The sequence below is a fragment of the Pediculus humanus genome, genomic scaffold (assembly GCF_000006295.1).
Source record: "Pediculus humanus corporis 1103172107426 genomic scaffold, whole genome shotgun sequence".
In the NCBI taxonomy this organism is placed as follows: domain Eukaryota; kingdom Metazoa; phylum Arthropoda; class Insecta; order Psocodea; family Pediculidae; genus Pediculus; species Pediculus humanus.
The window spans coordinates 48829-71018 of record NW_002987049.1 but is presented as its reverse complement, the minus strand read 5'-3'; the positions used below and the strand labels follow the sequence as shown (position 1 = coordinate 71018).

The following is a 22190-nucleotide window of genomic DNA, read 5'->3' as shown; positions in this document are numbered from 1 at the left end:
AATTTTATTAAATAATTTATTATTATTATTATTATTATCTGTAAGAATTTTAATTTTATTAATAAAAAAAAAAATTATTTTTAAAACAGATCCTAATAAAGCAAATTTTCTCTTCTTTTTCTACTATTGTTAGTATTTTTTTTTTTTTATTAACTACTTAATTTAAACATTATTAACAATTAATTAAAATGGCTTCTTTTCTTTTTCTTATTAAATATTTTCCAAAAATTAAAAAAAAAAAAAAAGGTAACGAGAAAACCTGAGAGGCACAAGGTTATTATTATTATTATTATTATTTGGCGGCATAATAAGCTCACAAAATTCATAAATTATTTATTTATTTATTTATTTAAAATCTGATTTTTATGCTAAAAACCGACAAGCGTGTTAAATATTTTATATAGAAACTTTACACATACATATATATATATATAATGAAAATAATAATAAATAAAATGTTAATAATAATAATAAAAAAAATTTTTTTTTTAAACAACATGAATTTATTAATAAAAAAAAAAAAAAAAAAAAAACAAAATTAATAATGAAATATATATATATATGGCACAGCAATTAAATAATAATTAACATTCGATTAATTTTCTTTTTTTTATATTCAAAACCCTCTTTAAATTAAAAAATTTTCATATCCGGCAAGAATTAATAATAATAATTAAAATAACATAATATTATGTATTATATATATAATATTATTTGATATTAAAAATAAAAAAAAAATACATAACAGAGCCGAATTAAAAAATATTTTTTTTTATGTATAACATAAACATCTGACAAGTAGGAGCAGGCAAATTCATTTCGTTTAACTTTTAATTAATCACATTTTTTTTTTTTACATAATTTTAAAATTTATTTTAATATATAATATAACCTATAGAGATTTATATTGATTAAATATGAGGAGAGTTACAAAATTCATTAATCATCAGAAATAATAATAATAAGTATTATTAACAGGTGACTTGACTGTACTAACAAAATCTTTTATTAATTTCCTTAATTAAAATAAACAATAATAAAAAACTTGCAAATTTTTTATATAACAATAAATAAATAATAATTTAAAACAAATAGGTGAACAATTTCATTTTAATTTAATAATAATAATAATAATAAAACTCTTTTCTATCCATTTTCAATTTAATTTTAATTAACTTTTTCTTCTCAGTCTTCATATCTACTACACAAATAATTTAATCGAATCATTTTTTTTTCCCTTCAAAACAGAAAAAAATTTGGCCAGTTTTTATTATTATTTTTTTGTATCCCTCCTAAAATTTGTTGTTTAATTTTTTTTTTTTTTTAAATTCTACATAATAGTATTTATAATAAGAAGTGTAGGTAATTTTTAATAAATCATTAATTATATTTTTTTAACATATCACAGAATTAATTTTTAAACACTTTTTTTTTTTTTTTTTTTACTCAAATTAGAGTGAAAATTTCATTTTTTTTTTTAATAATTAAATCACACACATTCATAATGTTTTTTATTTTCTTTCTCCTATTAATAATTAAAATTAACTGCCTAAAATTATCATACATATTTTCATCATTTAATAATTATATAATTTCAATTCAAAAAAAAATTAAAATTAAAATTGAATGAAATGGTTTTTTTTCTTCTTCTGGTAAAATTAAACCACTTTTAAATTAACATTTAACATTTAATTTTTGCTTCTTCTCAACACTTAAGTAAAAAAAATTTTCAACCGTCACGTGACTAATAATAATAATAATCAGGTTTTGTTTGTTACAAAACGATTAAAAAATTTGACAAAATATTAAAATTCAAAAGGCTTTTTTTTTTTTAATTTTTTTTTTTTTACCAGTCCGAAACTCATTATTTCCGGTTAACCACAGCCTGTAGCCAAAATGAATTTTAAATGTTAAAAATAATAATTTCACCACAATGCCAATATATATTGACTAAGTTAATAAATAAAAATTAATATAAGTTTATGAAATTAAATTTAAAAAAAAAAGAGCGTTTAAATCAGTTAAAATAATTCTGAACAATAAAATAAGGTAAAATTGCAAGCCAAATTCTATATGTTTGAATTATGGATGCTGAAGAAGCCGGTTGTTTTTCTTTATTAGGATAAATATTATTTGGAATAATTTCTTCTTTATTTTTCGGTTTGAATTATCTAAAAAAAAAACAAAAGAAAAATTTCGCATTATTAAAAATAATAATTAAAAAAAATCTTAATTCGATGACGTCAAACGTACCGATATCGCTAAAACCCGAACCACTGCCTTCTCCGTTATTGAAAATTTCTTCGTCATCGTCCGGGTATTTAGAAGAATCTGTTGGATAACCTGATCCACTGCCTTCTTCGTCTCGTAAATACATGTCACTTTCTGGCGGGGTCGATAAAACCCCAAGTATGGCCTAAAATATATAAATAAAACGATTATTAATTTCTCATGCGGTTGATGCGTGCACGCGCACGCACGCACACATAACAACATTATGAATCACCGGGTACCTGTCTTATACTCCTCAATTTGTCACTTAAATGACTCACACCGAAATCAGATGAAAATTTTACTTCGGGATTATATTTTTGTGCGTTCACACTGGCTGCTACCACTGCTTTTGTATACCTGTTTCCAAAAAAAAAAACGGATTCTTATTAAAATAAGTATACATATATAACTTTTTAAAATATAAAGTAACAAACAATACCTATTAATACCAATACTAATAATAATAATAATAATAATAATAATGTGGAAATTATGTCTTTAAATGTATTTTGTCTTGTAGGGTTCAGAAAACTTAAAATTTTTTAAAAATAAATAATTATATGAAAACGATTAGGTTTTTTTTTATATTTTTTTTTTTTTATGAATTAAAAAAAATAAAACTAATGTAAAACAACTTTAAGTATTCGCCACCGCAGTCGAGTTTTTTTTTTTTTTTTTTTTTTAAATTTAAATTTAATATACAAACAAAAAAAAAAAAAAAACCTGTTTTGATGCAAATTTTTATTTTAAATAAATTATTAACAAGTTTTTATGTTTTTGGTTTGGTTATGTTTTTTTTTTTTTTTTTTTTTTTAAATTTAGTTAAATAACATGAAAAAAAAAAACAATAATTACCAAACATTAATTAAAATTTTATGTATATATATATTTATAAAGCGTGTGAAATAAACCTGAAAAGTTTAAAATTTAAAATTAAAAAAAAAAGGAAGGGGGGAGGGGACAGAGGGAAATTCCAAGATGGAGGAGTTATTAATTAAACCATTATAAGTTTTGGACAAAAAAAAAAAATTTAAATTTAAAATTTATCTTACTCTCCGACAGTTTGTCCATTCCAACAATCGGCCGTATCCCTCGTTTCAGCAAATGAATCATCTGAACACAATGATTCCGCCATATTTGCATAAAAATCTTTTGTTTTTTCAATGCTTGACAAAAAATGTTTTAATTGAATGGCGAGTTGCTTTTGTGATTCTAAAACAATAATATATTTATATAAATATTTTTTTTTTTTATAATAATTATATAGAAAATTGATTATAAAAGATAAAAAAAAAAAACATATTTCACTAAATGACCCTCGTAAAAAATAATAATAATAATAATAAATTTCGCAACTAATGCAATTGAATAAAAAATAAAATAAAAATAATTTTTTTTATTTTATTACTTTTTTAATTATTATTATTATTTTTCAATTTTAATGACCATTTTTAAACACGGTAGAATTATTTGCAATTAATTAATTAATTATAAAATTAAAAAAACATTTTTGTACAACAACAACAACAACCGTTCGATAACAAACATAATGAATATATACATATTTGTGTGTTTACTCACCTTCCAATTTTCTAGACATGCTTCTAGTTCCAACATGGGGGCTAATTTTGATTTCACCACTTTTTGCATCCACCAAAAGTTTTTTTGTATCATAAATTCTGTCAACAGGAATGGGTTGTTCATCATCATCAGACCATTGGGGAGCACCACATAGTTTTTTTATCTTCATGAACAGAAAAAAAAAATTTATTATCATTATTATTATAAATTGCTACAGATCAATTAATTACTTTTTTTTTGCCATGCTCGAATACAATTGTAATTAATTAATAATTAAAGATAAGAACTTTTATAATATTTTTTAAAATGTTGTTAGAAAAAAGGGAGAATCATAGAAAATTATTTTTAATCGAAATGGTTAATTAATTTTTTTTCTTTTTACGACGTAAAAGAACAATAAATCTCATTTAAAAAAAGAAAAATAATTTTCTCCAAAATCAGTTTTCTAATTAAATAATATATATTTATTTTCTGTAGGGGTAAATAAACTAATTTATTTTAAACTCGTTTTAAAAAAACAAAATTTAACAAAACGAAATACATATACAATAATTTATTCATTTATTTATTTTTAAAAGTTTATTAAAACAATTTACGTTTATCTTAATATACACGTGACCTTTAATTTTCTTTTTTTTTAAACAAATTTTTTTTTTTGTTTAAAAAAAAAAAGTTTTTTTAATTATCGATACTCTTTTCAATGATAAATAATTAATTATATGATTTTTTTGCTCCTTTGAATGAAATACTTTTATTAAACTAATAAAAAAATGAAATAAATTAATTATTAAAGTTTAAATAAGTTTATTTAATAATTAAATTAAAAGTAACTCAAGTAAAATCAATGTACAATAGTAATGGAGTTCAAATTTACTCTCATTTATTTATTTATTTATTTTTTAATGGCAACATTTTTTGTTTATATTTACAACTTTTATTTATATTAATATATAATAACAATTTTGTTTGCAAAACTACAGAATATATATATATATATGTATACATTTTTAGATTGGGAAAGTATATATATATATATTTAAAAAAGCAACAGGTACAATTAAAATACCTTTAGGCTAAATAAAATGACTGTTAGTCTGCTTCATCGAAAAAGTATTTCATTCAATTTTCAAAAAAAAAAAAAAAAAAAAAACTACATTGCAATAAAAACGAAGAACGATGAGAAGAAACTAAAAAAAAAAAAAAAAAAAAAAACCCGACGAACAAAAAAGATCGAGTTCAATTGATTTCAATCCGCGCGCCTTTAAAAACATTTTTTTTTTTTTTTTTTTGTAAAGCAAAACATAAATGCGCACCTAAATAAACCTAACAAACACTAAACAACAACAACATTAAATAATTTAATATTTTAAATTATCCAATCGATTCTATAATAATCGAATTGTCTGAAATTATTTGCGTTTTGTATAAGAGCCATGAGAAATTCTTTATTTCGGTAAATAATGTCAGAATATTTAAAAATTCCTGTGATAAGCACGTGTTACATACGTGTATACCTAACCAATATAAATTTACACACGTGTTAATAGATAATAGATCTCTTCGCTATCATTATCTACCGTCAAAAAATTTTCATAATTAACTCATATAGGAAACTAACGAAAAAAAAAAAAAATTTTATGTAAGCTCTTATAATAGTTGACTTTTAGGGTAATATTATTGTGTTTGTGTTTCAGGTATGAATGCGTCTAGAGTGCAAGGCACACACACACACACACACGGTATTCTTTCTGAGACTGCAACATAACGGGGCGGGACAGGGGATGGTATGTATGGAATGTTGTCTCAAAGCCACTTAATCTTTTTCACTTCACTACAAAAAAAAAAAAAAAGAATTTAATAGTTTTTATTTAAACTCTTTGTTAACCTATGGTATTAATTTTTCTTTTAAAAAAAACTTATTAAACGATAAAATAAGTTATTTAATAAAAAAAAAAAAAAATTTTTTCTTATTACATAATTTAATTGAAGAAATGAAATCTATATAGTTTTAAAATAATTTTCCCTGACTCAAAAAATTTTTTCTTTTTTTTTTAAATAAGGGGAAATTTTTTTCAGGTTGGACAAAATTGAATTTTAAATAAAATGAAGGCAGAAATAATAAAAAATAAATAATAAAATACAATAAAATGTTTTGAATATAAAGAAAAAAAACTCACAGGTACAAATTATACTTTTAACACAATACAACTTATTCTTATATATATCTTTTCTTTCTTTCTTTCTTTTTTTGGCATTAAAGGTATCTAAATAATAGCGAGTACCTGAAATCATTTAATTTACACACAACCCGTGATAACCGTATTTCCAGTATTACCAACAGAATTTCTTATTTTTTAAATTACTTTTTGGTTCTGTCAAATTCTAAACTAAAAAAAAAGACGGGAGCAATTAATAAAAAATTGATCGATTTTTCTACGAGACAATATTTTGAATAAATAATATTAGAAAAAAGGGAAAACCGACTCTAATCTAATTCATTCAAGTGTAAAATTACTATATAAATAAATTGTTTAGTGATTTATTTATATTAAATTTCAAATTAAATAAATAAACCCCCCCCTCTCTCCTCTCTCTACTAATAAAACTAAAAAATTAATAAATTATCATCCTTGACTTGGTTAATTTTTTTTTTTTTTTTTTTAAAAAAGATTTTATTGGTAAAATTATTGATTGAAATAATACATAATCGATATTTTTGTTATAATAAATGTCTCACATTTTATTTAAATTGCATTTATTTGACCTTGAAATTATTTATTTCGTTCTAACGGGGATAAATAATAATAATAATAATAATGATATTTTCAAATAGCGAAAGAAAAATTATTATTTAACCTAAATTAATAATTAATTATTTAAAGTATGAAAATCAATTATCATTATTATCAAAGATAAAAATTTACGAACGAGGGGATTTCAATGCTCGAAATTTAAAAAAAAAAAAATTTGATGATGGCGACAAAATGTGATAATAATAATAATATTTTTTGGGGGGATGAAAATACCTTTCTTTTAATTATTTTCGCGACAGGTAAACCATTTTTTCACACACAATGTGTTATATTAAAATTATAAAAAAAATTTTTTCTCTCAATTATTAATAACCGTTTTTTTTTTTTTTTTTTCTTAACCGTGGTAAAGGAAAATAATAATAATAATTTTGCCTTATTTGTAGTTTTTTTTTTTTTTTTAAAGAAATTTGAATCATGTTGTCAAACCAGCAATTTTTTTTTTTTTTTTTGAAATGAGGGGTTTTTTTCTGTATTTTAAAAAAATAGATTTTTTTTTTTTCGTCATTTTAAATTTCACTCGCACATGCAGTTTTTATGTAAGAAAAATGATCTTTTACATTCTAAGAAAAAGTATTGTAATTCTTATTGTGTGTGTGTGTGTGTGCGTGTGCGCTTAATTAGGATTTTACCAATAAAAATTTTTTTTAAATATTAATTCGGATTATTCAAAATTAATTAAACTATTATTATTATTAAGTATTACTTTTAGAATTTTTTCAAATATTATTTATACGAATAAAAAAACGTTGATATTAAAAACTTTATCGTGGTAATACATATAATTTTCAATTTTTTAAAATAAAAAAAATCAATATCAAACGGGGGTGGTGGGGGTGGGGGAAGGGGGGGGCAAAACGAATAACTGTTTTTTTTTCTCTTTCTTTTCTCTCTCTCTCTCACTCTCTCTTTTTTTTGCTAACAATCTAATTTTTTAAATAAAGAAATTCAACACTATCTGAATAAATAAAATCTGATTTCAAAATTAAATTCAGCAAAAAAAAAAATTTCTTTTACTTGTTAAAAAATATTAAAATGTTAAAACAGTAAAAATCTAATAAAAAAATTTATTTTATTAGTTTTTTTTTTTTTTTCTCCAAGTTTTAACCATTTTTTTTTTTTTTTTTTTAAACATATGTAGCTTAAATTAAAATTTAAAAAAATAATATGTATTAACTTACCTTTTCTTCTAAATGTTTACCGTTGAGCATGGCGTTCATTATTCCTTCTGATATTTTCGTATCGAGACTTCTAACAATGTTTTCCATATCGGAAATTAAATGTGTATAGAGTTTATCGTCGCCATTGTTGTTTCCCATAACCAATTGTTTTAGGGAATCCACGTAACCGCTCCAGGGAAGATCTAATTGTGTTGAGAACTTTGTCAGACATCCGCGAAACACGTTCAAACAATAACCAATGCAAGGTTTGGCCAAAATATTTTTACATTTTGGACAAAAAGACATTCTAAGAAGTTCCGTGTGACATTTGTCGTTTGTATTCGAATCAAAAAGCGAATCCGTTTGATTGAGGACGTCAGCACCCACTTGCAAAGCGTCTAAAAACACTTTCACAGCTTTCAACGCTTTACCAATTTTTTCCCCTAATTCTTTTGGTATGTCACCAAAAGGTTTTATTTCTAAAATAGTCTCTCTCAAACATCGTTTGTATTTTTCAGAATAGTCTCTCAGTGTGGGGTTAACCGTGTGGTGATAAACCAACGGGAAAAGATTTGTAAAAAAGTTCAATACGGCTATTTCCAGTGGCAATGTCACATCCGTTCTTTCTCTATTTTGAGTCCCCTGGAAAATTATATCTTCGTAAAGTTTGTGAATCGGTTCCGTTGACAAAATAGCCATTGTTTTATAAACTTGGTGAAATAGAATGAGGGTCGTGTTTTCCGACCTTTTTATAAGGTCTACCATGTGATCTAAAAATAAAAATAAAAAAAAAAACAGAAATATGATTAATAATAGCAAAACGAGACTGGAAAAGTAAGGGAAAGTTTTGAACGTAATTAAATTGGTTGGAAAAAAGAGAAAAAGAAAAATCACAGATAGGATCTTTAAACTTCTTCCAGAATTTAAAAAATGTCATGTTCAATTAGAAATAAAAAAAAAAAAAAAAATTTAATATTATATAACTATTCTCTCTCTCTCTCTTTGACGTCTTAAAAATGTAAAGTGTACCTACTAATCCTAATTATCATGTGAAATAAAACTCCATTCCCTGCCTGACTTTCAATGGTTTTGTTATTTTATCATATCGAATAACTCGGGAATGATGATAATAATATTTGCCATTTGTATTTGTCAAAAATATTCAAATAATAAAAACCAAATTTATTTGAGTTTTTACTAAATCATTGTAAAGAAACTTTATAAATTTTTAGATTTTACATGAGCACATTACACTCTCAAAATGTGTACGAAAAACTTTTTTTTTTTTATTAGCATGAGTTATATTAATTAGAATTACATTCATTTTTGGTTGAAAATTTAAATTCTCGAAAACAAGAAAGACTACTTTTTTTTTTTTTTTTTTATTTCTAAATAGATAATTATTCTATGAAAAATGTTTAATTTGTAATGAAAGAAAAAAGAAAAAAAATAAGCCAACGTTGCAAAGAAAAAGTTATGTAAAAAAAAAAAAAAAAAAAAAAAAGTTATTTTAGTGTATCATCCTTGAGTTTTGTTCATTTTATTTTTAACTCATTCTGAAAAAAATTTTTATTTTATTTTATTTATTGTCATGTTTGATCATTTAACGACAAAATTTAAATTTTATTCTTTATGTTTATACTTTTGCATATATACGACGTCTGAAGCAGATTCACACAGACAGAGAGAAATTAATATATATTATTTTTAATTATTTTTTTTTAGATTTATATTTAAAAAAAAAAAAAAAAATCATAGGAAATACATTCATTTAAGAATATGACTAACCTCCAACATTTAACTGTCGTGCAAGAACCCTTCGACGGATTCGAATTATGATACAGCAAATTTCTAAAATTTCCCGAACTTGTATTTTAATTTATTTTCTATTTCAGGAGTGCAACAGGTTGGAGACAAATCTTTGCTGCAACTGAATCTGGAGTACCTGTAAAAAAAAAAAAAAAAAAAATTTACATTAAATATATAATTTTAATTATTATGTTTACAAAATGAAAAATATCTTGTTATTGTTACTTTTAACAGTAATTTGATTTTCAATGAAGAATTAAATAGCTATCCAAGCATTTCATCAATTAAATAAATATGCAAACGTTTTCATTTCTTAAAAAATTAACACTTTAACATGTTTTTTTTTTTTTTTTTTTTTTTTTTTTAAATAAAATATTAAGTATTATTAGTTAAAATATCAAAATGAAGTTGTAATTTTGCTAAAGTTATATAATGTAAAATATATATGCTTACAATGCAAACTAAATTACTTTGTTTTAATAATAATAATAATAATAACAATCATTCATTGACGTTGCATACAGGAACAAGTTTCGTATAATTAAAAGAAAAAGTAATTTTCAAAATCCGTTGAGGAAACAAATGGCGAATCGTAATGGGAAACAATACATCATCTATTTTCCATCGTTCGATAATAGTAGATAGACAAAAATATTTTTTTTTTTTTTTAAAGTGTTTAATAAAATTTGTTGCAGGGGGAAGAAGGGAAATGGATACTCATACTCTCATACACGTGGATTTGGAAGCTGTGGAAACCAACAAAAATGGCGAGAAATTTGTGAAGAAAGAGTCAAAATAAATAAAATTTTTGGTCATCGTGAGAATAATAATATTGGAAGACTAAATGTAAAACAATAATTTGTATCACGTGATACGTCATACATTCTCTCTCAAAAAGAAAAAGAACTTTCAAGTATCCGGTTTTGAGAAATCTAGTACAAACCTGGAATCGTCTTCAAAGAACTTGGGAATTTTTACAGAACCGGTAGAAGAAAAGGGAAAGTTGTATAAAAATACAAAAAAATTTAAAACAATCATTCTGTACGTTGTCATGGGTAAGTACATGCTTATATACATTTTTTTTTTCAAAAATGACAAAATCATTTAACCAAAATAAAAAATTTAACTTTTTAAGTTCAAGTTTCTTAATTTTTTGATTAATAAAAAAAAAAAAAAAATTAATTAATTTTAATTGAAATAAAAAATAGCAGCATCACAAAAATTTATTTGTTGAGCATTTTTGTAGACTCTGACGGAAATTCAAAATGGACGCTTAAAGACGAAAATTGACGTTATTTTTTTTTTTTTGTTGACGGAAAATTTCTTACTAGAAAATTGCGACTACATTAAGGTTGCTTTTTTTTTTTTTAACGGTAAAATTCTTCCGGTATCGCGAATTATTTACAAACTTTTTTGAAACAATCAATTGAATGTTTCAAAACCGTTATTTTTTCAAAGGCATTTTTTTTTTTTATCTGAAATTTTAATGAATTTTGTTACATTTGTCGTTAACTTTTAATTAATTTTCAAAAAAAAATCCGTTTTCAATTTACAATAATCATTTAATTTTATTATTAACTTATTGAAATTTCAACCCCATTAGGCTAAACAATGTTAGTCATGTAATACTTAAATAAAAATCAGATAATTTTATCTGTCACCCAATTATTAGAACAAATGATTACAAAGGTATAAATAATTATGTAAACTTTTTTCTTTTTTTTTTTACAACTTAAACTCTGCAAACAACATATTTAAGATAGAATTAACTAAAAAGGTTGACATTAAAAATCCCTTCTGACTGACTCTTCTACAATTACACATGAAAAAAAAAAAAAACAATTTGGGAAAAACCATTTGATTTTCTCTCTCTCTCTCTCTCTCTCTCTCTCTCTCTCTCTCACTCTCGATGCAAGATAGATAAACCAACCAACCTTTTTAAATGCTCAATTTAAAAAATCGACCGTTAATTTTTTTATTTGTATAAAAACTTGTACTTTTTACATAAACTCATCAATAAAGATAAAAAAAAATTGATTCTCAGGTAATGTAAATTATAACAATTATTTAAATAATAATAATAATAATATCCAATGCAATCAATACAATATTAGAGTAATCTATATGTATATATAATAATAATAATAATGGGAGAAACTCACCATTAACTACATTTTCCGGCACGGTTGAATTTAATTTTAATAAAAGAGGTTCAAGGGCGTAACATGAAAATCGAAAAGTCCGTAATTTTAAACGTTCTGTTGGGGGACTTGAAAACACAAAATTTATATTTAAAAATAAAAAAAATAATATCACCGCACTAAAGTTTTTTTCAATTTTAAACATTTTTATTACGATTTTCGACATCATCATCATCATCATCATAATCACAACGCGCACTATAAAATATTAATATTATTATTAATAAGAGAAAAATTGTTGAATAAATAATATAAATTTTCTAAAGACATAACAACAAAATGATTCAGAATGCAATGAATAGTTTCTACAAAAAAAAAAAAATAAACTCTGGTTTGATTACAATAGTCTCGTTTTTCCTTTTTTCAGCCCATTTAATGCTTCGTGCTGTAAAAAAAAAAAAAAAAAAAAAAAAAAATTATTATTATTATTATTATTATATAGAATTTCTGCTTCTCTTTGCAAATTACGTCAGAAATTCTTTTACTTTTTTCTTTTTTTTGAAACGAAAATTAACTAATTTTAGACATTTAAGATAAATATGTTCAAACTTTGTGTTTGTTAAAAAAAAAAAAAAAAAAAATTCTTGCCAGTTGTCTAAAATATTAAGATGGTTTATTAAATTAAATATATTTATAAATATCAGTATATAATTAATTTAATTAACTCATTTTATGTTTGTATAATATAAAAAAAATTTCAAATTTTTACTGACAAATAATAAGTTTAAAAGAATTTCTATTGAATTTCATGATAACTTGTCTAGATAATATACATATATAATGATTTGCATTAAAAACTTCCTTCTTACACTTGCCATATGAAAATTGTAAAAAAATATAAATTAATTGTTACAGTAAAATAATTAATTCATTATATATTTAGAATTTGAACAAAAAAAAAAATGATTATATCAAGCTTTTACTGAATTATATACACATTTAAAAAAGGGTATTTGCACATATGTACATGCATGTAATACATTAATTTTTTTTTTTCATAAAAGAGATTCACATTAATAAAATAATTTATAAAATTAATTTTAAGAAAGAAAGCATGATATAATATCTTTTACTGAATTTAAATTAAAATCATCAATAGTTAAATTTGTTAATTACAATATTTAAAATTACATTTTTCCACACTGAATTAACCAATTTAAAAAAAAAAAAAAAAATCAAATTATTATTATTATTTAACTTCACCTTAATTTTTTTTTTTCATTTGAAATCGTACATGAAAAATTAATGATAAACTTTTAGCAATTTTTTTTTTGTAAATCCTAATAATCACTTTTATTTATTAAAATCACATTAAATTAAAACAAATTTTTGTACAGGGATTTAAATGTTGCGAAACTCAAAACATATTTTTTTTAACAACTTTGCATGTAGTGTGTGTCGCCGAGTAAACTGGATTTCAATAAATGATTTCTAATAAAATCAGAAATTAGTTTTTTATTTCTCCGTAAGCGTCGTTGCTGTATTTTTTACAATCACGTTGGGATTGGTTCCTGCGTTAGCTGTACCAGCTAATATGACTTTCTGTAGAATATTGAAATTTATCTATCAATCAATGGAAATATTTTTTTCTCTTTTTTTTATACAATTGCAATTATTTGACTTTCAAAATTTTTGTATTAACATAGAATAATATCAAACAATATTATCATTAACATAGGAGTGTTACTTCATTGAAAATTTCTAAATTTTTTTAAATTGGAAGTTAGTCACATGTTTATGTCAGTTGGTAGATTAACTTCCAAAAAGTTTTTTCTTAAAAGTACGTGTAAAAATACAAATTTCGTAGTATTTAAATAACCATAGTAGAACCTGTCCTTTAAAAAACTAATTTTTATATTAGGATAAAAAAAAAGTTTTTGATTTATTTTAATTATTTATTTAAAATTATTAACATTGTATACACATTATTATACATGAGTTTCATTGAGTTACAGGAACTCTTTCAGGAGTTTTTAATTTAAATAATATTGGTATATTTTTCAGTCCAGAATTTCCATTTTTTTCTAGAAAACGAATCCATGACAATAAACTATCTTTGCTAGAAGTACCAGTTATTGCAATAGCCAAAACTATTCCATCGTTTTGATGGTGAACTGTTTTAGTAGGCTCTTCTGGATTTGAATAATTGGGGTTAAAATATTGAGATTCCATAGTTAGTAAATCTGAAAAAATTTTTAATGTTGGGATTAAAACAATTCACTTACAAATAAAATATACATAGTTGTCAAAATATGTTCTCGATTTCTATATGCTAAATTCATTTTTTTTTTTTTTGTAAAAATACATATGGTTGAACATACAACCCAAAGTGTATTACTTTTAAATAATTTTTAAAAAAAAGTTTCCAACCTTCATTTTCTTTGGGTGGCACCCAATTGCATGTTTCATCTCTGTCTGCTTTTAACACAAAATAATTAACAAATTGGTCTCTAAGCCAAACAAAGTCACCTCCCTCAACCCTGAGAGGCGTACTTGAAGGGTGCTTGTTCAAGAGTTTTTTTTGAACTGGGCTCTGTCCACTTATTATCCAAGTTTTATCAATTGATTCCAACAAATCATCTGTCTGTCAATAAAATACAATTAATTGCTGTGTTAAAGAAAAAAAAACAAAAAAAAGTAAACTCTGTAAGACCAATCGTTTTCAGATTACTTTGTATTAAATATTTATGACCCAAAAAAATTTTGAGAAAATTTTAAAAAGTAAAATAAAACATTCAAAAAAAACCAAGACAAAAATAATAATGTAACCAAATTTTAGTGTAAAAAAAAAAAGATTCTTTTACCTGATATACTGAAATCTCAGTTTTGACGTCAACAGATGTAATTCTTTCCATTGCCATTTGTGCGAGTAAAAATGCATCAGATGGAACTTGCTTTGGTAAATACCAGGGAGACTTATTTCTAAATTTCATACACCAATATAATTGTTCAAAATATTTCAGACAAGGTTGTGAAAATTTACCAAAAATACTGATTAATATAGACCCAAGTTCAGCATCAGGCAAGACACCTAAAAATCATTATTTACAGAAATTTAAAAAAAAAAAAATTTTTCGATTTTTTGTAATTTATGGTAATTACTAACCATAGTGTTCCATTTTTGAAAGCATTTCAATAGCAGCAAACTGCTGTCTAGGATAATTATAAAAAGTTGCCTGCCATTTATTTTTAACAACAAAAACACCTTTGGGCAATATATCTATAATTCTTTTATAGGCTTCTATGTCTTTATGAACTCCATAAGTTTCCATTTGTTTTAAAGCTGATTCAACAAACTCAACATGCCCCTTTCTGTTAGGAAAAGTAGCTTCATAAATTCGAATCTAAAATAATTACAAATATTGTATGCATCATGTGCATAATTTGTAGTGACACAATAAATTGTTTGTTAAGTAAAAAAAACTCGTTACTGTTTCCAAAAATGATTCTTTATTTTTGACGCTCCACTTCTCAAAATCACTAAAGGTTATAATTTTATTTTTTTTCTCATCACAGTACTTTAATTGAGAAGTTATTTGAATTGATTTAAAGTGTTTGAAAGTTTTACTGAGTATCTTTGTATTTGAACTGAAGTTTGTTGATAACACATGTGAACTTATTTTTCTAGAACCTACAACGATGACTTCTTGGCACTTTTTTCTTTGCCATTGCTTTGATAGGGGTCTGAACGATTTAACAGAAAATACTTTAAAGAAGAAATTCGACATCTTGACAATATAACAAAACTAATATGTTCTTTACTTAGCAGAAGAAATTTCAAAAACCTAATGGCAATTTTAGCTCAATTAATTGGCTATTATCTTAAGATTTAAAAAAAAAACATTTTAAAGACATTGTGTATAAAAATTTAATTAGTAATAATTATAATTATTTCGAAATGTTTATTTACGAAAAGTCAAATACACGAATTCTAACGAAATATAGAAAATTTGACATATTACTTTATTAACGAATAAATAACTTTGTTTTTCATTTACACGTTTTAGAAAAAAGTCTATGTCTTATTACTTTTCAAATGTTGCCGGCCGTTGGAAATAAATAATGAAATTTGTGGTTATGTTGAGGTGAAAGAAATATTTTTAATATAAATACAGAAGCATATTGTCATTTGATAGAAAAATAGATTTATTTATTTTTTCAAAATAAAACTCCAATATTTCGTAGTAAGCCTCTGGTAATATTTTTTTTATAAAGAATGCCAGTTCGCGTGCAAGATGGCGTCGGTAACAAATGAAGCCGAGCCTGAAAGTATAGATGAAGGGGTAATGCAGGTTTCAAATTCTGCACACAATAATAATTCTACAGGAAATATTTATATCAGTTCAGTTGTTTCACAAAAATCCGTTGAATTAAATAATAGAGATGTTTTAAAAAGACGCTTAATACAGAATGCGGAAGGAAAAGTAAAAAAGCGCAAAGCCTTTGTTAAAAAGTTTCGTAAGGAATGGATGGAGGAACCCATTTTTAGAGGATGGTTACAACCTATTCCTAATCTTAGCGAAAAGTTAGTATTTTCTAAACGAACACGTTTGTATTTTTTTTTTTTTTTTATTCCGAAAAAAATTTTTCCGTTTTTTTTTTTTTAGGAATGCTTTCTTACTTTTGTGCAAAATTTTTGTTCCACGAAAGTTTATTTCACTAAAATAGTTCCATTTTATTTTTCAAATTTTAATCTGTGTTTTATGTTTACCATCTTTTTTTATATATATATATCAAAAAAAAAAAAAAATTTTTTTAAATGTTACTTATAATTTTTTTTAAATTAATTTTGATAGGTGTTGGTGCTCAGTTTGCAACGTTGTTTTGTTGTGTGGTCATAGTGAACTTGAAAAGCATGCTTCTGGAAAAAAGCATTCTGATCTTATATTACTACATCAGTTAAAGGGTAATCTTATAGATTCTAGCCCTCCAAAAGCCATTTTAGACGTTATTAATATGGTAGGTTTCAATTTATAATAACATGTTTAACATATAAATATTATATTAACGTCAATATTTGCGTGCAACGACATATGCAATATATATAAGTAAACTTATAATAAATTTTCAATTTAAAAAATTAATATTCTAAGTTTATTTGCATTTTCTTTTTTAAATTTAAAAAAACAAAATTTTGTGAAATTTATACATAGCCTATATCAGTACTTTTAGTTTAGCTTTGTTGAATTATTATGATTAAAAATGTGATTCGTTTAATTGCAGGAAGATTCTAAAAAAGAAGAGAATAATATGAACACTTCCGATTTAACTGTTGTACCAACATTGCAGATTCCTGCTGATAATTCTGTCGACTCACATTTAGTCTTTCGTAAGTACAATAATCGATTACATGAAACATTTATTTTTAAATTTTGATTTTAAATTATAGTTTTTATATAATTGTATGAGATTTAATTCTTTTGTCATTTGTACATAGTAGGGTTGTGTTAAGTTTTTTTTTCATTAAATATAAGGATGTTTAGGAGACGGTTAAATTGAAAAAAAATTTAAATTTATTTATATATTTATATTTGCATTATTATATTTTATACATATACACATAAATGTTTTAAATATTTTAAATTTAATTTATCGAAGGCAATGTTAAAAACATAAAATATGTTTGATTTATTTCAAACAGTTATCTTATATCATTTAAAATCGAAATTTAATATTTTACTTAAATTAAAATTTTTCTTTATTAAATATTACATTTCAAGTAACATTTAAAAACATTTTACAATCAAAAAAAATTTTTTAATTTAAAATTAAAGTTTATAATTTAGACTAATATTATTTTAATGACTAACAATTTATTAAAATTATGGTAGATGTAATGCAAGATGGAACGTTGGTGGAAATGAAAATGGAAGATTATGAAAAAATGACGGAAAATTCTCGTGAAATGGAAACGTCTGTACCCAAAAAAGCGAGTTCCATTTCAAAGGGGACTATTATTAACGTTGGAAATACAACAATAACAAAAAGAAATGTTACTGGGAAAACAATGCCAGCCATACTAAGACAAACCTCAAAGACTCCTCAAGTTATAAAAATGGTAATAAAAAAAAACAGGAAAATTTTTTTTTTTGAAATCAATTTTGAAAAAATAATAAACATTTAAACTTAATTATAAAAATTAAATTAATTTTAGTCCAATGAAACTCAAAATACAAATCAAAAGTGCGAAGACGATAGGAGGACAGGTATTTTGCTTGAACAATACGGAACAGATACCGAAGATGATGATTACGATGATGATGATGATTTATCCGATTCGCAACAAATGATTAAAGAGATGAAAGCTGAAGCAGCATACCAAGAAAAAAAATTAATAGATCAAAAAAGAAAAGAAGCAGAATTAGAAAAATTAGGTTTAAATTCATTAGGTAATTTACATGAGAAATTTAAAAAAAAAAAAAAAAAAATTTCCATTTAGCTTTTTATAATAATTTTTCTATTAATTATTTTCTCATCATGTTCTAGTTTGTAGTGATTAAATTTTTAATAAGGGTATGTTATTGACTTAAATCCTTTTCCAGGGTGCGAGATCAAAGACTCAGATGAAATAGTTAAGCATATTGCTGAAAAAGAACTAGAAGTAAGACTGCATCATTTACAAGAAAAGAGGAGGCAAAGGTTTAATATATACAAATTAAGATTACAGGAAATGGATGCCAGAGTAAGGGCAGCAGAATTAGAATTGTCCAGGGGGGAAGAACTTCACAAATTAAGAGTACAGCACTTAAAATTACAAATAATGAAACAGGAACGTTTAAAAAATCAAGAGTCATCTTATGACCGTGAAGATCATTATGAACATGATGATAATTTGCAATAGTTACCTGTAATTAATTTTAATCTTATTAAAAAAAAAAAAAAAATTTAATAATTAATTTTTTTTATCAGTGATCTTTAATATAAAGACGTTTAAAATAAATAATATTTTTGTAATTTTTTATTTTTTAATTTTTTTTTTATTTTTCTCTTATCTTTTACTTTATCATTTATTATTACAATACCTAAAAATACCTATATATATTTTTTTTTTTTAAACAGAATCCAAGTTTTAGTGAAAAAATATATCGTAAATCACGAAATACATTGAACAACAATATAAATTGTAAAATAAAAATAAAATCAGACAATTTTGAAATTTCTAGAAAAACATGACAGAATTTATAGTCTTTAAAATTTCGTTTGATAGATTCACAAGAATAGACAATATATGTCGCCATTTTTTTTTTTTTAATTCTATAATTTATTAGTTTCTATTACATGCCATTTGATTTTGCAAAGAATATACAATATTAGTTTTGTGGACAGTAGTAAAAATATAGTTTTCATTTTAAAATAAATATTTTTATTAAGATAAATTAATAATTTTAATTTGAAGTTTAAAAAAAAAGTGCATGCACAATAATTTTGATATTAGGAAAAAAAATTTTTAAAGGCATAACGGGAATATTAATATTTTAAAAAGAATCATTTCCAATTAATAATATCTTTTTAAAAAATATAAAATATTTTTTTATTGTACTTTTATGTTAAAATAAATATTAAAAAAATTTTAATGACGTATTTTTAAAGTATTACTTAAAAATATTCATAAAAATTTGAATTAATAATTGCAAACCAAAAACGCGCAAAATACTTTAAAATATCGTGTCGGCAAGTAAAATTATATTCGTTCATTCTTTTCCCTGAGGTTCACCCTAATTTTATTTCATTTATACAAATATAAATTAAATTAATTGCATTTTTTAAATTGAAAAAATAAAAATTTATATTTAAAAAAAAAATTTATTTTATTTTTAATTAAATTTCAATTAAAATATATTTATTTAAAAAAAAAAAATAAATAAATTGTAAAAAAATTTTAAGTATGACGTATGCACGAAAATGACGCATGCTTAGTAGCCCTCATTCTCATCGTTCATTATTCTCTTTCTGCCGTGGCATCTCTTTGGTGAGTTGTGATTGTTATTTAAAATTATCGTTTGAAGTTTTAGGGAAGGGTTTTCCATCCTTTATTAATTTACAGTTTTATTGTAAGTTAGGATTTTAAATTTTTATTTTTTTTTATTTTGAGTAAAAAATATCAAAGGTTTGCGTTTTAAAATTTAATATATTTTATTAATGGCGGACGCCGGTAATAGACCGCATGCTAAGTATTTTATTCAATTTTTTAACATATCTGTTGTGCATATTTCATAATTATCTATATATCTTTGTAACTAATTAATTATCTATATTACAATATTGTTCGTATTATTACACGGTGTTATTGCATGAATTTTGGCAAATTTGTTACCCATCTTTGGTTCCATGTTGAAAGCAAAAAAATGGTTAATTTAATTATTAGAATGAATACTTTATTGCTTAGAACTTTTTAATTTTGTTATTTATCGCTTTGCAGTTTATTTTTCCCTTTTTTTTTTTAGCTCATCTTGTTAAGTAATTAAAAAAATTTTTCATGAGTTCCACCCAACTGTAAAAATCTTGTGGGGTTAAGTCGCGAAGCGATCGATCGAATTGTAGATGTCATTTAAGTTTTTTTTCTCCTCCATTCTTTAGAGTTCAGTGAATTTTTTACATTTTTTTTTAATAGCTTTCAATAAATTTTAGATTAAAATTTTATTAACAAAGTCCGACTTAAACGTATGGAATGAAAAAATATCACATGGTGGGTAAATCTATTTTGCAATTACTTTCACATTCCTTGAAATTTTAAGAAATTCTTTCTTTATATCCTTGATTGATATTTTATATAATTGTGTTTATTTCTTCTATTTGAAAATATAAAATCTAAGTAATTTTATGAGCATTTGTTAAAATTTAAAAATGTGGTTGAGTCAACTATGTGGATTTCCTAAGATGACATGAAGTGATGAGTTGGCATTAAGTATGTAGAAGGTAAAGAAAAGGTGTGAAAAGGGTCATTTGTAGTTAATTTAATTTTGACTATTTGTGTTAAATTACAATATTACTTGATATTTTAAATATTTTTTAAAAATATATTACTTGGTCTTTGTAGCACATGTTGCCTTGCACCATATTGTTTAATTTCATACACTTACATCAATATGCTAATGAATAATACAAAGTATAATTTTACAAAATGTTTCTTTGTAATAAAATTAATTTCTAAGAAAAGTTATTATACATCTTTTTTAAGTATTTGTTATAATTTTCTAATTTTTTATTTTAATGGAGAAAAATTTTTTTTTGTGTTAAATGAGTCACCACAACTTTTAAGTTTGATTTTATGGCATTTCTCGAAAATAGTCCTTTCAATTTTTTACATTTTAGGTACTTGTTCACTATTGCCTCTAAGCAATGTGTACCTATTGCTTATTTTTATTTTAATACTCATGTTTTATGTTTTATTTTATTATTGGCAATATTAATTTGAGTATATATTACTTTCTGTGTTAAATTCTCTTCACATGTTCAATTAAGAATATTTTATTTGAAATGTAAATTATATGAGTGAATTAATTTTGGTTTTGATTAAAGACTATACTTATTATACTTAATAAGTATTATAACATAATGTTTTAGGAACTGATTTGGTATCCTGCAATTTCACAACTTGTTGTAATCCATGGGAATATTTTAAATTGCATTTAAATTTGATTACTTTTGCTTAACATTTTTGAATTTTAATTGTATGGGGAAAATTAATTACAAGTAATTTTTTTTTTTTCTTTATAGAAGTAATTCCAGTTTTGAGCAGTAAATCAGTAAATCATCGATCAAAATGCCTAAAGAGAAGATTCATATTAACATTGTCGTTATTGGGCACGTAGATTCTGGTAAATCGACCACCACTGGACATCTTATTTACAAATGTGGAGGTATTGATAAACGTACAATTGAAAAATTTGAAAAAGAAGCCCAAGAAGTAAGTTAATTCAATGTTTTGTTTTAAATTTTTTAAAATAAGTTTCAGTTGATATTAAATTTTTTTTTTTAAATTAAAAGCCATAAAACTAAAATTTATTCATTAATTATTTGATAGGTATATTAATTTATTTTAATAAATGTTTTGAATTAATGAAATAGTTTTTAATGACAATACAGCAGTAAAAAAGTTGTTTGTGACATCCAAAAATTTTTACAATATAATTTAAAACAATTTTTTCATACATTATTTTAACTTTGTGAATGTTATTGTTTACAGATGGGTAAGGGATCTTTCAAGTATGCTTGGGTTTTGGATAAATTGAAGGCTGAACGAGAAAGAGGTATTACTATCGATATTGCACTTTGGAAATTTGAAACTTCCAAATATTACGTAACTATTATCGATGCACCAGGACACAGAGATTTCATTAAAAACATGATTACTG

General features: G+C 23.2%; 4 protein-coding genes across 4 annotated transcripts in view; 2 read left to right on the top strand and 2 right to left on the bottom strand.

Moving 5' to 3' along the window:
- Positions 1-2017: 2017 nt before the first annotated feature.
- Phum_PHUM075610 (Glypican-3 precursor, putative) lies at positions 2018-8590 on the bottom strand (the record flags this gene model as incomplete). Its single annotated transcript, XM_002423584.1, has 5 exons — positions 2018-2148; positions 2254-2416; positions 2514-2631; positions 3327-3591; positions 7843-8590. The coding sequence occupies 5 exons, from the start codon at positions 8588-8590 to the stop codon at positions 2018-2020; spliced, it is 1425 nt and encodes a 474-aa protein (XP_002423629.1).
- A 5186-nt stretch (positions 8591-13776) lies between these two features.
- On the bottom strand, positions 13777-15563 carry Phum_PHUM075600 (ecsit, putative; the record flags this gene model as incomplete). Its single annotated transcript, XM_002423583.1, has 5 exons — positions 13777-14018; positions 14206-14419; positions 14640-14866; positions 14942-15179; positions 15267-15563. 5 exons carry the CDS (start codon positions 15561-15563, stop codon positions 13777-13779), a joined length of 1218 nt encoding a protein of 405 aa, XP_002423628.1.
- Positions 15564-16070: 507 nt separating this feature from the next.
- Phum_PHUM075590 (uncharacterized protein) lies at positions 16071-18676 on the top strand (the record flags this gene model as incomplete). Its single annotated transcript, XM_002423582.1, has 6 exons — positions 16071-16360; positions 16632-16794; positions 17059-17164; positions 17667-17893; positions 18020-18224; positions 18378-18676. The coding sequence occupies 6 exons, from the start codon at positions 16071-16073 to the stop codon at positions 18674-18676; spliced, it is 1290 nt and encodes a 429-aa protein (XP_002423627.1).
- A 2922-nt stretch (positions 18677-21598) lies between these two features.
- The window catches only part of Phum_PHUM075480 (elongation factor 1-alpha, putative), a gene marked incomplete at both ends in the record, with an annotated part of 2526 nt that continues 1934 nt past the window's right edge, over positions 21599-22190 (top strand). The window contains 2 exons of the mRNA XM_002423581.1: positions 21599-21742; positions 22022-22085. Coding sequence (XP_002423626.1) covers positions 21599-21742; positions 22022-22085 — 208 coding nt within the window. The remainder of the gene's footprint in view (positions 21743-22021; positions 22086-22190) is intronic.